The sequence below is a fragment of the Lithobates pipiens genome, unplaced genomic scaffold, assembly GCF_037356315.1.
Source record: "Lithobates pipiens isolate NorthernLeopardFrog02 unplaced genomic scaffold, aLitPip1_a1.2 Scaffold_35, whole genome shotgun sequence".
NCBI lineage: Eukaryota > Metazoa > Chordata > Amphibia > Anura > Ranidae > Lithobates > Lithobates pipiens.
Genome location: NW_027507811.1, coordinates 15,189,443 through 15,204,451, shown reverse-complemented (window position 1 = coordinate 15,204,451; position 15,009 = coordinate 15,189,443). Strand labels below are relative to the sequence as shown.

Sequence of the window (15,009 nt, the reverse complement as noted above, 5' to 3'; positions counted from 1 at the left end):
GTGCAGCCTTTCTAGCATTACTGGCCTTTCCGCATCTGATAGTGGGAACATCTGTAGACCCCAGGCTGGTACAATACGACAGCGGTAGCCTATATAAGGAAGCAAAGAGGCACCAGAAGTCGATCTCTGCTACTGGAAGTGGAACCGATCATGCGTTGGGCCCAGAAGAATCTGGCCAACTTAACGGCAGCCTATGTGCCTGGAGTTCTCAATGTCCAAGCGGACATTCTCTCACGAGTCCACTTGGACAACAACAAGTGGTCTCTTCATGAGGATGTTTTCAAGTGGATATTAACCTTGGGGATTTCTCCAGAGGTGGATCTCTTTGCCTCCCGATACAACAGGAAGCTAACGAGGTTCTATTCGAGGTTCAAGGATCCGCGAGCCTTACGGGATAGACTCGCTAACAGAACAGTGGTGGTTCCACAGGGCATACGCCTTCCCTCCAATCCCAATCATCTTCCAGTTCCTGAGGAGACTCAGATGGGAAGAGGTGGAGATAATAGCCATAATTCCTCATTGGCCCAACAGGCCTTGGTTTCCTCTCCTATCCCTCCTCAGCTTCCAGGATCCAGTTCCTTTTCTGTCCAGATGGGATCTGCTCTCCTAAGGCACGATACTCCACCCATGTCCAGCTCACCTACAGTTGAGGATCTGGTTCTTGAGAGGGGAAGGTTGGAAGCACTAGGATGTCCCAAGGAAGCTATTCCCACTCTCTTAAGTGCTAGAAGACGGAGCACTAATAAAGTGTATGAACGGATTTGGGCTAAGTTTGCGTCCTATATGTCCTCCAGAACTAATTCATGCGGCTCACCCGCAGTTCAAGACGTTTTGAGCTTTTTACAAACAGGCCTGGACTTGCCCCTGTCGGTTAGTTCCCTTCGGGTTCAAGTGTCTGCTATCTCCGCATTCACAGGAGTGTCGTGGGCCAAACATGCCCTTATTCAACAAATCTTTAAAGGAGCAGTGAGACTAAGACCCCAGAAGAAACCCATATTCCCTAAATGGGACCTGCTACTAGTTTTGGACTTTTTTTCCAATCTTGATAAATCTCTTTCCATCAGAGAGCTCACCATGAAAACTGCCTTTTTGGTGGCTTTCTCCTCGGCGAAGAGAGTATCGGAAATTCAGGTTCTAGGAGCCATAGAACCTTTCTTAACCTTCTTCCTGGACAGGGTGGTCCTGGTTCCAATGTTGGGGTCAAACCCTAAGGTCATCTCGATTTTCCATGAGAATCAGGAGATCTCACTACCCACCTTCAGGTCCACTGGATCCTCAGATGTTCATCCTCTCGATGTTGGTGGCTCCTTTAAGCAATACCTGGAAGTTCCAGCTCCATTTCGTCAGTCGGATTATCTGTTCGTTCTGTTCTATGGGAAGAACAAGGGCTTCCGAGCATCAGTGAGATCAATTGCTACATGGATAGTTCAAGCAATTCAGTGGGCATATAGAGAGAAGGGCTTGGTTCCTCCTCAGGCGGTAACGGCACATTCAACCAGAAGTCTTTCTCCCTCGTGGGCGCCCTTGCGCCATGTGGCTCCTGATGTTATCTGCAGGGCAGCATCTTGATCGTCAATCCACACCTTCATGATTCATTATTGTGTTGAGCCGGCGGCTCTATCTTCAGTTGACTTTGGTGTTAAAGTTTGGTCGGTTGACAGTGTCAAATAAATCTTTGTTTAATCAGCATTTTTTTTCCCACCCGGGTGTGTTTGGCAAGTTATTTCCCACACTTTAGCTGCCATGGAGTCTGTCAGGAAAACGGAAAATTTATGTCAAAATACTTACCGTAATTTTCCTTTCCTGATGGACTCCATGGCAGCAGGAGTTCCCTCCCAAATGGCTGGAGTAGGATAGTTACCGAACATGGCCTCTGGGGTAATGGAGGCGGGACTAAACCCACACGTTGGCTGCCATGGAGTCCATCAGGAAAGGAAAATTACGGTAAGTATTTTAACATAAATTTTCCGTTATTTCATACACCGAAAAAAATGTGGACGGTCTCTGCATTTAGTGTTTATGACTTACTTGTGTCCATATGTAGAGAAGGTTCCTCCTGTTTAACGTCCATAATCATCTCCCCCTCCTCCATAGACTGCTGATCTCCACTCACCAACCTTTCTCCTTCTTCCTCTTTAATCTCAGCTTTGATGTCTTTCACTTTTTCATCCTAAACCCCAAAGATGATAGAATCCATTCATAAAAAAGAAGATCAGAGTACATAGAATATCATCTAATAGCTTAGAATACATTTTAGGTCTACATGCTCACTCCCACCTACCTGATGATGGTGGGGGATGGTGTGACCTTCCTGTGTGGAATCCCGGGAATACAGAGGACCTCCCTCCTCCATAGACTGCTGAGCTCCACTTAACATCTCTTCTTCTTCCTCTTTAATCTCAGCTTTGACGTCTCTCAGTTCTTCACCCTAAACCCCAAAGATTTATAAATAGGAACAAGAGATTACATAGACGAATGTCCTCTCATAGAATTATTTTTCCCCCAGTCCCATCTACCTGATCAGTCTCTTTATAACTGGAGGTTTTCTTGGGGAAATCCTGGGAATACAGAGAACCTCTCTCCTCCATAGACTGCTGATCTCCACTCACCAACCTCTCTTCTTCTTCCTCTTTATGCTCAACATTGATGTCTTTCCGTTCTTCATTCTAAATTGTATGAGATGATACTATATAAACACTGCTGCCAATAATTGGAGATTACATAGAAGATTATCCTATTTTTGCCCCGTCCCATCTACCTGATCATTCTCTGTATAGTTCTGATCTTCCCGTGTAGAATCCTGGGAATACAGAGGACAACCCTCCTCCATAGACTGCTGATCTCCACTCACCAACCTCTCTTCTTCTTCTTCCTCTTTAATCTCAGCTTTGATGTCTTTCACTTCTTCATCCTAAAGCCCAAAGATGGTGGAATACATTTATAAAAAAGAAGATCAGATTACATAGGATATCATCTAATAGCTTAGAATACATTTTTAGGTCTACATGCTCAGTTACACCTACCTGATGATGGTGAGGGATGGTGTGATCTTCCTGTGTGGAATCCCGGGAATACAGAGGACCTCCCCCTCCCATAGACTGCTGAGCTCCACTCATCGACATCTCTTCTTCTTCTTCCTCTTTAATCTCAGCTTTGATGTCTTTGCGTTCTTCATTCTAAATTCAAGAGATGATAAAATAGAACATCTGGAAACACTTCTGTCAATATAAAGAAATTACATAGAGGAATGTCCACTCGTAGAATTACTTTTTAGTTATTTTTTCCCAGTTCCATCTACCTGATTATTATCTGTACAGTTAACATCTTCCGGTGTAGAATTCTGGGAATGCAGAGGACAACCCTCCTCCATAGACTGCTGATCTCCACTTAGGAACCTCTCTTCTTCTTTATGCTCAGCTTTGATGTCTTTGCGTTCTTCATTCTAAATTCCAGAGATGATAAAATATAACATCTGGAAACACTGCTGCCAATAATAAGAAATTACATAGAAGAATGTCCACTCATAGAATTATGTTTGAGTTATTTTTGCCCAGTCCCATCTACCTGATTATTATCTGTATAGTTAACATCTTCCCGTGTAGAATTCTGGGAATACAGAGGACAACCCTCCTCCATAGACTGCTGATCTCCACTCACCAACGTCTCTTCTTCTTTCTCTTTTACCTCAACTTTTATGTCTTTCACTTCTTCACCCTAAACCCCGAAGATGATAGAATGCATTTATAAAAATTTAAAAAAAGATCAAGAGATTAGATAGAATGTCCTCTCATAGCTTAGAATACATTTTTAAGGTCTGCATGCTCAGTCCCATCTACCTGATCACGGTGAGGGATGGTGGAATACAGAGGACGGGGACATCTCTCTGGTGGGTTCCCATTACTGGATCCATCTGTAGGAAACACACACACTGACTGAATACATTGTTTCTATGTGTTTATCAGATGATGGGGGGTCTAGGTGGAGCCTCCGTACTGCTCTCTCCTTTACAATAAAGTCTCCTCTTACCCGGTGATGTGAGGGGCGGCTGATTCTCCATCATGACGTCCTTGTAGAGATCCTTGTGTCCTTCTAAATACTCCCACGCACCTTATAGGAACCTGACACACACAATGATACAGTCACCATCCAGACACATCCCTTGTCTGTTACTGGATAATGTCCCAGAATTCCCGGCACCGCTCACCTCACCTGTTAGTACTACCCCAAGACAGCTTCATGAAAGTTGGATAAACGATTCTATATTTAGGATGTATCTGGTCTATAAACCAGAGACTCTGGATGGACAGTTGGATAAATGGTTCTATATTTAGGATGTATCCGGTCTATAAACCAGAGGCTCTGGATGGACAGTTGGATAAATGGCTCTATATTTAGGATGTATCCGGTCTATAAACCAGAGGCTCTGGATGGACAGTTGGATAAATGGTTCTATATTTAGGATGTATCCGGTCTATAAACCATAACAGACATCACAGTGACTATGGAGGAAGAGGATGGACATGACAGGGTGGGTTACTAGGTGTAAATATAAAATATCTTATTACCTCCTCTATGGCTAGTTCCAGCAATGGCTCCTCTCTACTTCCCTTCAACTCCTCTTTTACCGGGAACTCCCAATTTATACTCCTATATCACTTCCTGTCTTTACCTGACATCACTTCCTGTCTGTGTGTTCCATGTGAGATCGCCACCTTGTGTTGAATATAAATACTGCAGTCTACGTTATGTTTCATCATTGTCCCCGCTGCCGCCTGGTCTATTATGTTACATCCATCATTACACATGTAGATTATATCTCAGATACAATCCAGACAATAATAAAATGAAAAGATTTTTTGCTCATGTTTGATTGTTAATAAATCTAAAACTAAATAATGAAAACCAAACAAAAACATTGAAATAAAATGTACTGGGCTCAAATCTAACAGTTTTAACACATGTTGAAGAATATTTATTTAAGCCTTTTATTGATTTATTGATTTTGTTGCTGGGACTGCAAGACAGGGAATAAAGAGATTGACAGTAAGACTGTCTGTGGTGACGTGGGAGGAACCAGTTGGGGGACCCACTGTGGTCTATGTAGAGATAGACTTACCTCTATGACCCGTGCTGTATGTGGGTGGGGGGTGGAGGGGGTAGAATTAACAATGTGATGTTTACTACCTCTGTATATGCACAGGCATCATATAAACCAAATGCTGAGTTACGTAGATGTGGTAGGGGTGACCGCAGAGCAAAATGTGTTATCTCTACTAGCAGTGTCTTTTTAAGCAAAGGTGTCTCTGGAAACCTCCATAGATCTCAGTGTGCCAGACGTTACCTAGGACAACTATAGCGCCGCCCTGGTGGGCAAGAGTGTCCTTGCATGGAGTATTAAGCATGTGCTTGTGGACAGGGCAAACTCACCCATGCACATGGCGCCTCTTTCCACATCCTCCTGTATGTGCGCGGGACAATGCGGAGCCACGTACATGTGAATTCAACATTAGGATAGCGCCCCAAATTAGAAGTGAGCTGTACATCTGGTGTAACTGTATTGCCACTTGACACTCTGTACTGTCAACCACTTGACCCCATGATGCAGTACACATTGTCCCTTTTAATGTGACATTTTGAAGGGGACACCACTGACCATGTATCCAGTTCCACCAGTCAAGACCTCCTATCACCTAAATCTCAGTGATGCAGTTACATGTTCTACCACATAACAGTGCGAACCACCTAAAAGAAGCGAACCTGCCTAAATTGCCAGACTCGGCCCTTAGGGAATTAGAATAAGAATTCTCTGTTACGGAATTTGAAGCGGCTCTTCGGGGAAGGCCCCCGGACCGGACGGATATACCATTCTTTATCTTAAGACGTTCAGTGACATCTTACTCCCTCGCCTTACAGCATATGCTAACTCTCACACCTCAGGACTTCGTAGCAATCACTCACAGCACACATTACAGTCATCCCTAAGTCGGGTAAGGATCCCACCCACTGTAGCAGCTACAGACCAATTTCCCTGCTAAACGTGGATGTCAAATTATATTCCAAAGTTATGGCTAACCGCCTACTCCCCTTGATACCTAGTTGGGTCTGTCCTGACCAGACAGGCTTCATACCTTCCAGAGAGGCCAAAGATAACTCCCTTCGAGCGATATCCTTAATCCAATACGTAAGAAGACGGGCCCAATCCACCCTACTTATATCTACTGATGCCGAAAAAAAGCGTTTGATAGGGTGGATTGGGACTTTCTCAAACTAACTCTACGACAGTTTGGCCTGGGCCCTCGGATGTTTTGTCGCATCTCCTCCCTCTACACCAACCCTACGGCACAACTCCGCACTCTCAGCGACCCATTCGCTCTCTTCAATGAGACCAGACAGGGCTGTCCCCTGTCCCCTCTCTTATTCGCACTCACTCTGGAACCATTCCTGGCTACCATTAGACAGAACACTAGCATTCATGGCATCCAAGTAGGTAACAAGATCCACAAGTATGCAGCATACGCAGATGACCTCCTTTTCTTTATCCAACAACCACGCATCCCACTTCCTAAATTGATGTCCGCTTTCTCTACTTATCAATCACTGTCCAACTTTAAAATTAACCTCTCCAAGTCATAAATCCTGAATGTCAACCTCCATAGGCAGGAAGAGAAGCTACTTAGACCCCTTTTCCCTTTAGATGGGTACAACACTGTATGAAATATTTGGGTATATATCTGACACCTAACATTCACTTCCTCTTCAAATATAATTTCATCCCCTTATTAAATAGTGTTAGAGAAGACTTAAGAAATGGAACAACCTGTCGCATTCCTGGCTAGAGTGAACATTATCAAAATGAATATTTTACCTCGAGTCCTATTTTTTTTACCAAATGATACAATTGGGTGTGCCTGTTGGGTTCTTTACCACATTACAAACCATAATCTCCTGCTTCATCTGGAAGAACAGTCGCCCCAGAGTATCTAGAGACATATTATTCCACTCCACGGACTCTGGGAGACTGGCTCTTCCAAACTTTAAGACGTATTATTATGCTGTAACATTATCTAGAATAGCAGAATGGAAATATGCTGTTAACTCCAAATTATGGGTACATCTGGAACACTCTCTATGCTCTGCTGACCTCACGGTTATTCCCTGGTTACCCCGCTCCTATAGACATCTCGCTGACTTCACCTCCTCACTCACCATCTCAACCCTGGATATATGGGACGCTCTGCATAAGATGTTTTCCTGGTCCTATGACTCCCCTTTGCTACCACTCCTTCACCATAAATATTTCCTGCCAGGCCTACTAGACCCGGGCTTTAAGACCTGGTCTCCGGAAAGCCCCTTCTTATTGCACCATACCCTCCGTGCCAGTACTCTCAAGCCATTACCTGAAATCCTTGGCTCTAAACCTATCACATTCATTGATAAATGGAGATATCTCCAACTTCAACACTTTCTCCGAACTCTGCCCCAGCCGCTGAGAGGAATACAAGATCTAAATAGCATCGAAGAAGTTTTCAATCCAAAAGATCCACCCTTACACTGCATCTCGACTTTCTACAGAGCCCTCATTAAACTCCAGATGGACGTGCTCCCATCATACCTCGCTAAATGGGAATCGGACCTGGAAACCAACCTCCCAAAACACCAGAAAGACAAAGTCTTACGGTTAACCCATATATCGTCTCTCGCTTCCAAAATGGCAGAGGTCAATTATAAACTGCTCACCAGATGGCACTACACACCATCAAAACTACACCAGATGTTCCCCGTTAATTCCCCGTTGTGCTGGGGGAATTGTGGAAACAAGGCAACCCATGCGCACATCTGGTGGTCATGTCCGATTATTCGCCCCTTCTGGTCCATTGTTCTCCAGCCTATACAGCAAATCTCAGATGTTAACCTCCCTAATGACCCCTGGACTGTCCTTTTCCACGCAACCAAGGAACCCATTGGAACTTATAAACACTCACTCGTACCACACCTGCTCAACACGGCTAAGGCTTTAATACCCTCCCTCTGGGGGCAACCCAAGATTCCATCAGTGAAAAACTGGATGGAAAAAATATCGGAGGTACATCTCATGGAAGACATCACCCATCGCAACAGGAACACCTCCCAATGATACACTCTAACCTGGACGCCATGGATGGAATTCACAACCACCCCTTATTACAAAGAACTTACAACTCAAATACACTGAGATAGAGACCACAATCCCTGAGAGGCTCTCCTTCCTGCCTTTCACTGGACGGTTGGCTCTCCTATGGTTCAAATTTGCCTTTATTTCTGTGAGGCCCATATGATATAGTCATACTTTTTTGCTGTTTTGGTACCACGCATGCCAGCGCCCCCCCTCCGCCCCCTCTCCCTTTCTGGGACCCTACTTTCCCTTTTTTCTTGTCTTTCTCTCCTTGGTTTCATCCATGCATGTTAATGGCCTTGAATACCCATCAGAATGCATACCCTGACTCGACCAATGTCTTGTGCACAGTTGATGGTCTTCTCATAAGCTTAGAACCTTATACCTAGTACATTAGACCTCCTAGAGGTGTTATACTGCTGGGGTAGACCATTCCACTTTTTCTGTAGCACTGCACAGAATATGTTCATTTTTTATCTGTCACTCTGTACTTCAATAAAAATTTATTAAACAAAAAAAAAAAAAACAGTGCGAACCTCCCGCATGTATATCTTGACTTGGTACTTCCATACTTATGGCTAGGTCTCCATAAAGATTTGGTCCCGGTAGCTGGGGCACCAACAACTCAGGAGGGAAACAGCGCACAGCTCCACTCACTATGCAGAGGACTCGTCACCCTTGCCCAGTACCAGTGCAAGTTCGGTGAGCGCCCAAGGCAAGAAGGCAAAACTGCACCCCCTTCTCTGCTCCTTTTACATGGTATAAAATAGGTGTGCTACCCTGTGCCAACTCTCTGCCTCCTTGCTCTGACTACCCATAGTTGGCATTGAGTGTTTACGGCATATGTGTGGCCAATTGTTTGCTTTCTAGCAACTAGAAGGTGATTGCACATGCATGCTGTGCTTTTGTGTCAGCAAAAGGTGGATGGTGTGGAGAGAGTGAGCATGTTGGAGCACAGAGACAGTAGCTGTCAGAGAAGACATGAAGCTGTGGTTCACTGGTTGCTAGCCACTGATCTAAAGCTTGGTGCAGTAAGGGAGTGCCACCCCATTGTGGCGCCCTGGGCTTCTTCCCCTACTTCTCACCCCTTCTTCTGGGTCTGTCCTTGCTGGTACTGTTCTCCCGCTGTCCTGCTGCCATATAATTCCCTTTTCACTTGTTCTTAGCAATAGCATGTTCTCCACTTCACCCTGTGTGTTCAGAACAGGACCTGTTCTTTGCTGTACGCCATGTACCACCATCAGGGCAGGACTTACCATTGGGCTTGACTGGGCTCAAGCCCATGGGCCCCGCCCAATAAGGGGCCCCGCCGAGATACATAGCCGAGTGTACTCCGCTCAGCTCCGCTCACAGTCTCACCCAGTCCCAACCTGCCTGTGAGCTGAGCTGAGTACATTACTCTCGGCTCCGCTCGGGACTGCAAGAGGACACCAGAGCGCCGGGAGGACCTGAGAGGCGACGAGAGGACCCGAGAGCTGCCGAGAGGATCCGAGAGCTGCCAAGAGGATCCGAGAGCCGCCGAGAGGATCCGGAGAGCCGCCGAGATACACAGGACTCTGTATCTCGGCGGCACCATTTTTAAACTTCAAGACTGCAATGACAAGGCTGCAAATGACACTGGGGCAAGGCTGTAAATGACAAGGCTACATTGACAAGGCTGCAAATGGCACTGCCAGGCTGCATCGATGGGCATTTAAATGTATGTTTTTTTCCTTAAAAATTCCCTCCTAAACTTAGGGTGCGTGTTATACGCCCACGCGAGTTGTACGCCGATAAATACGATAATGTATAGAAGGTAGGGCCCGAAAGTGACTCAAGCCCAGGGGCCCCCACCACCCTAAGTCCTGCCCTGACCACCATGCACCCCTTTGTGGTAACTTCAGACCAGATGTTTGAACAGTTAACAACTTTACTGGACACACTTCAACATTACAGTTCCCAGGTAATAGTCCACGGTCTGGAAGTATTCTAAAAAAGAAAATGTGTTTCCTATTCATCCACCGGATACTTCTGTGTTTCTTCTGTCGGATGAATTGGTACTGCAGAGAAACTTTATTTGAAGTAAAGCTAAAATAGAATGGGATGGTCTAGCACAGAGGTCTCCAAACTATGGCCCTTCAGTTGTTCATGAACTACAATCCCCATCATGCCTAGTCATGTCTGTGAATGTCAGAGTTTTACAATGCCTCATAGGATGTGTAGTTCCGTAACAGCTAGAGGGTCGTAGTTTGGAGACTCCTGGACTCTAGTGTTACCGGCCTCAAAATGTGAATTAAGAGAGCCGATGATTGTAGACGCGATGAGATAAGGTGATCAGCTTGGCGTGGACTGCAAAGAATCACACAAACAGCATGAGATATGACCACTGACTTTATGGCTGGAAGTAGTTTAATTTTTACATAACAATACATCTTTTACATTTTTATAGTTACATGTTTATAAACATTAACAATATATATAATACCGATTTTAACTAAAGTATTTTAAAACGTAGTTATAACAATGAACATTACTAAATTTAATAACATATATATCCCTGTTATTCAGTGTTATAGATAATTATCTTTATCTCTCTGGTACACTTTAAGTGTTCAATAATCATACTAGCGATGCATTGCTTTAATACAAATATTTTCATGGTAGTACTCTTTTTTAACCACTAGATGGTGCACATTGCATGTCTGTATGATGCAATACATAAGCTTTATATACAATAGGTTTTTTTCTATATTAAATAACAGAAAACATGTGCTTCTATAAATCTATGCCATTTTCAATAAATCAGGTTTAAATATACCTATTTAGAAAGGTTTAGTGTTTATCATAGACATTTGTTCTTACTAATGCAGTATTTTCATGTTCTTATGCACTTTTCACTTGTTTCTGACACATGCTGTTCTAAACTTCTAATTACAGCAAAACTATAGCATAAAATCTGCTGAGACTTTTTCTGCATCTGCTCAAGATGTTTAGGAATCTTTCTATCACAGGTTAATACAGATTAGGAACAATTTAGAGTACATACCTGCAAAGAATCACACAAACAGCATGAGATATGACCACTGACTTTATGGCTGGAAGTAGTTTAATTTCCAGTCACATGGTGTGTGGCCTTATATAGATTCTGTTTGTGTACCTTCTCTGCCATCTACTGGTTATTAATAGAATAGAAGGGAGATGTTTAGAAATATAAAAAAAAAATGAATATGTACTTTGCTTTGGGGTGTCTGTTTTGTGACCATATAAACCCCAGTCCGTCACACTCTCCCCTCCTTCAGTTAATGGCTCCCGACATTAAACTCAATTGGTATCTGAACACTATTTAGTGATTTAAGTAACCCAAATAGGTACTTGTTGCCACCAAGGAGCTACGTTAACTACCTGGCATGTCCTGGGAGTAGCTAGCATTGTGTGAGTTTGTATGGTGTGAATCTGACTTGGTATGTATCTTGGCTGACCTAGTGTGTCATATGTAAAGATCTCTTTAGGCTTAACTTGTCTGGTAGATCTTCTGACAGGAGTTGAGTCTTCTCCATCAACATCGTTATCCATTTGCATATCTTGGTTCACAGGTAAGTCTTGACTTAATGAGGGTAATTCTGCAGTGTCTAGTCCCACCATATCTGTAGCCCAGATTTGGTCGCCAACTACTGTTCCATCATTTTGTTCTTGTTCAAGATTGGGTGTGGTAGTTGTAGGATAGAACTCTTCAGCAGAAACTCTTAATGGGATTTTCTGTACGTTTTGAGAGTTTGGTTGAGACACAACACAATCATGACTTTCTGTAGTCTCTGGTATATAAGGATAATACCATCTTTCTTCATCTGAACATTCCTCCTCCTGGTCCACATCCATTCTGGTATCCTTTCTGTTACTTGATTGCCTTTGTTTCCGTTTTTCTTCATAGATTCCCTCCGATTGTTTTTGGGGATGGATGTAGCAGATTCTTTCTCAGTGTTCTGCAAAAGTTCATACAGTGGTTTAGCAAGTCGAGAGAAATCTTGAATGAAGGACCTGTAGTAGCTCAGGAATCCTAACAAAGATCTGACTCCTCCCACTGTTTTTGGTTCTTTCCTTTTCAAATGTAATACCGCTTCAAGATCTTTTGGGTCAATTTTTATGCCTTCTTCTGACACCATTCGTCCAAGGTATCGAATCTGTCGTTTAAAGAGTTCACACTTCTTCGGTCTAAGTTTGATACCATGCTCACGCATTCGACTAAGCACTTGCCTAATATCATTGACATGTTCCTGAAAAGTTTTGGAGTAGCAAAGTACGTCATCCAAGTATGGAGAACAACATTTGTCTCTGATGCCCTCTAATACATTCTCCATGCATCTCTGAAAAGCTGCTGGGGCATTCGTTAATCCAAATGGAATACGGTTCCACTCCAGGAGTCCCCAGGGGGTGCTGAAAGCCGTCAGATGTCTGGAGTCTTCATGCACAAAGCCTTGATGATACGCACTACCCTGGTCCAGGATTGAGAACCACGTAAATCCTCCTAAGCTATCCAGCAGATCTTGTATTCTGGGTAGTGGATGTCTATCTGGGATAGTCTTTCGGTTTAACTCCCTAAAGTCAACACATAGTCGTAGGCTACTGTCCTTCTTTCGAACACAAACAACTGGTGATGAGTATGCGGAAGAAGATTTTGTTACCCAACCTCGGTCAAGAAGGTTTTGGATATATTCTTTCACTTCTTTGTATAGGGGTTTCGGTATCGAATTGTAGCGTTTCTGGACAGGAGTTTCATCTTTCAGATTTATCCTCAGTTTCAGGTTAGGGATGCATCCTATGTCTCCCTCATCTCGAGCAAAGACATCTGATTCATCATATAACATTTGTCTCGCTATCTCCTGTTCTTCTTCTGAGAGATCTTCCAAATTGACAGGTGGGTGCCACTTAACAGATTTGTTAGTGGGTAGCTGATTTCCAGTGTCCACTTGATTCAACTGGTTTACATGAAACACCCTTTTCTTCTGGTCAATTCCCTTTCCATCGTCTTTGTTTGGAGACAATGGTAGAATCTCAGCTGCTGGAGAAATGGTACCCAATACTGTTCTGGGTGGAAGGTAGATGTCATGTTGAGCACCGTTCAGTATAGATATCTTTACCAGTTTAGAGAACCCATTTGGCACATCTACCACTGAAGGAAATAGTTCAAGTCCTTCCTCAACTGGATATTCGGGAAGTGGTTCAAATGACATGATTCCTCCTTTCGGCCACGCTCTAATTCTGCATTTGACTTCACAGAGCTCGCCTCCTTTAATCTGGAGTCCCTTCTTCCCCACTTTGACCATACGACTATCGAATATTTCTCCTGGGTCAGTTGCTTGACTGACAGCATTGACAATGTTATTCGCTACACTCTGTCTTACTTTCATAGCTTCACTCAGCAAGATAGTCAGGTTTTGGGTGCTGTTTGGTCGGTCACGGTTTTCTCTGATCAATTCTTCGATAACATTAAACCCAAGAATTGGATTGTCATTACAGCAGTCACTCACCAGCATTGGCACATAAATGGCTGAGTTTCCATGTCCACTACTTTTGAATTCCAGGCAGACTTCAATCCATCCGATGAATGGAATGAGAGAACCATTTGCAGCTGTAATGGATAAGTTGTCATCACAAAGTAAATCTTGTATGTGCCTAATGGAGACGCTGGGTAGAAACTTTTCTAACCATGCCTTCCCGACAATGCTGACCTGAGCTCCTGTATCCATCAACATGTCAACCAGAACACCATTCATCTGACATGACAGTAGGCATTTTCCTCCAATTAATTGTGCTACGTGTTGTTTGGAGAATCCATTCTCTTTTGGGAGTGTTCTAGTTGACCGGTGGGTGAATACCCTGTTTACCTTAGCATGGGACAGATCATTTGAGGTGGTCACTGGTTGTCCCTTTCCCAGTGACCGTCTGTCGTTTCCCGACTGCCTTCTTTTCTTCAAGCAATCAACCGCTCTGTGTCCTGTCCAACCACAGTAGAGACAATGGTAGCAGTTCTGACTCTCTCGTTTAATGCAATCATCACACCTGGGCTTGCAGTGAGTTGTATCTGGAACTTGAACATTGGTTAGTGGCTTAGTCATTTGGTTTCCAACAATAGGAGTTAGCTTCATCATCTTTTCCAGGTTCTTTGTGAGAGCAGAGACCTGTGTTGTTAGTTCCATTAATGCAGTGTGATTTGCTTTAACATCTCCCTCAACTCTCTGTTGCAAGGTGTCTTTTTCACTATTCCCTGGTGTCTGGGATGAATGAACAGTAAGAGGTTTATGTTTAGGTGCACTGTTTAAGCGTCTCTGCCTTTCTGTTTCCTCATCAACTGATCTGGTGACTTGCTCTATGATAAAGTCATCCGTTACTGTCAAATCAGACACATAAGGCTTGATATCTCGTCTAACATTAGAATTTTTCTCATTTAGTCCCTGATACAGTGTATGAAGGAATATGCCTTGCACCAGTTTTTTGTCATAGCTAAGCTCTCGCCTATCATGTTGTGATGTAGACAGAACTTTTTGTTTTAACCCCACTAGCCTGTAAACAAATTGTTGTGCTGTTTCTCTTTCTTGCTGGATAGCATTGCTAAGGTCCTGAAATAACTCCTTACCACTTCGTTCTCTCATATGTGACTTCAAAAACCTTTTCAATTCAGCAACAGTAAGATCATCTTTGTCAGTCAACATATCTTTAAAATTACGGTACCAGGTTTGATTATTCTCAACACTGTGCGTATAATTTCAGATTCAGGGAATTTTTCTGTTAGACCCTCGTCAATTTGTCTGCACACGCTACTGTAACTCATGTCCGAACCATGATCTGAAATTACACCACCATGCATTTTAAATTCTCTACGT

The 15,009-nt window shown here is 43.5% G+C and overlaps 1 protein-coding gene across 5 annotated transcripts in view; it reads right to left on the bottom strand.

Moving 5' to 3' along the window:
• LOC143955550 (uncharacterized) overlaps positions 1–15,009 on the bottom strand; it is an 89,487-nt gene that overhangs the window by 19,985 nt on the left and 54,493 nt on the right. For 2 of the 5 annotated variants that reach the window (XM_077465603.1, XM_077465604.1), the window contains exons 3-10: positions 3,837–3,910; positions 3,565–3,714; positions 3,299–3,442; positions 3,024–3,176; positions 2,759–2,911; positions 2,517–2,666; positions 2,282–2,428; positions 2,029–2,170 (exon numbers count right to left, since the gene is read on the bottom strand). The exons of 1 other annotated variant lie outside the window; for it this stretch is intronic. In XM_077465603.1, the coding sequence (XP_077321729.1) occupies positions 2,029–2,170; positions 2,282–2,428; positions 2,517–2,666; positions 2,759–2,911; positions 3,024–3,176; positions 3,299–3,442; positions 3,565–3,714; positions 3,837–3,910 (1,113 nt within the window). Of the gene's footprint in view, positions 1–2,028; positions 2,171–2,281; positions 2,429–2,516; positions 2,667–2,758; positions 2,912–3,023; positions 3,177–3,298; positions 3,443–3,564; positions 3,715–3,836; positions 3,911–4,026; positions 4,119–4,565; positions 4,673–15,009 lie in introns of those variants that run through there. 2 more of the 5 variants (XM_077465605.1, XM_077465606.1) reach the window with 2 other exon arrangements.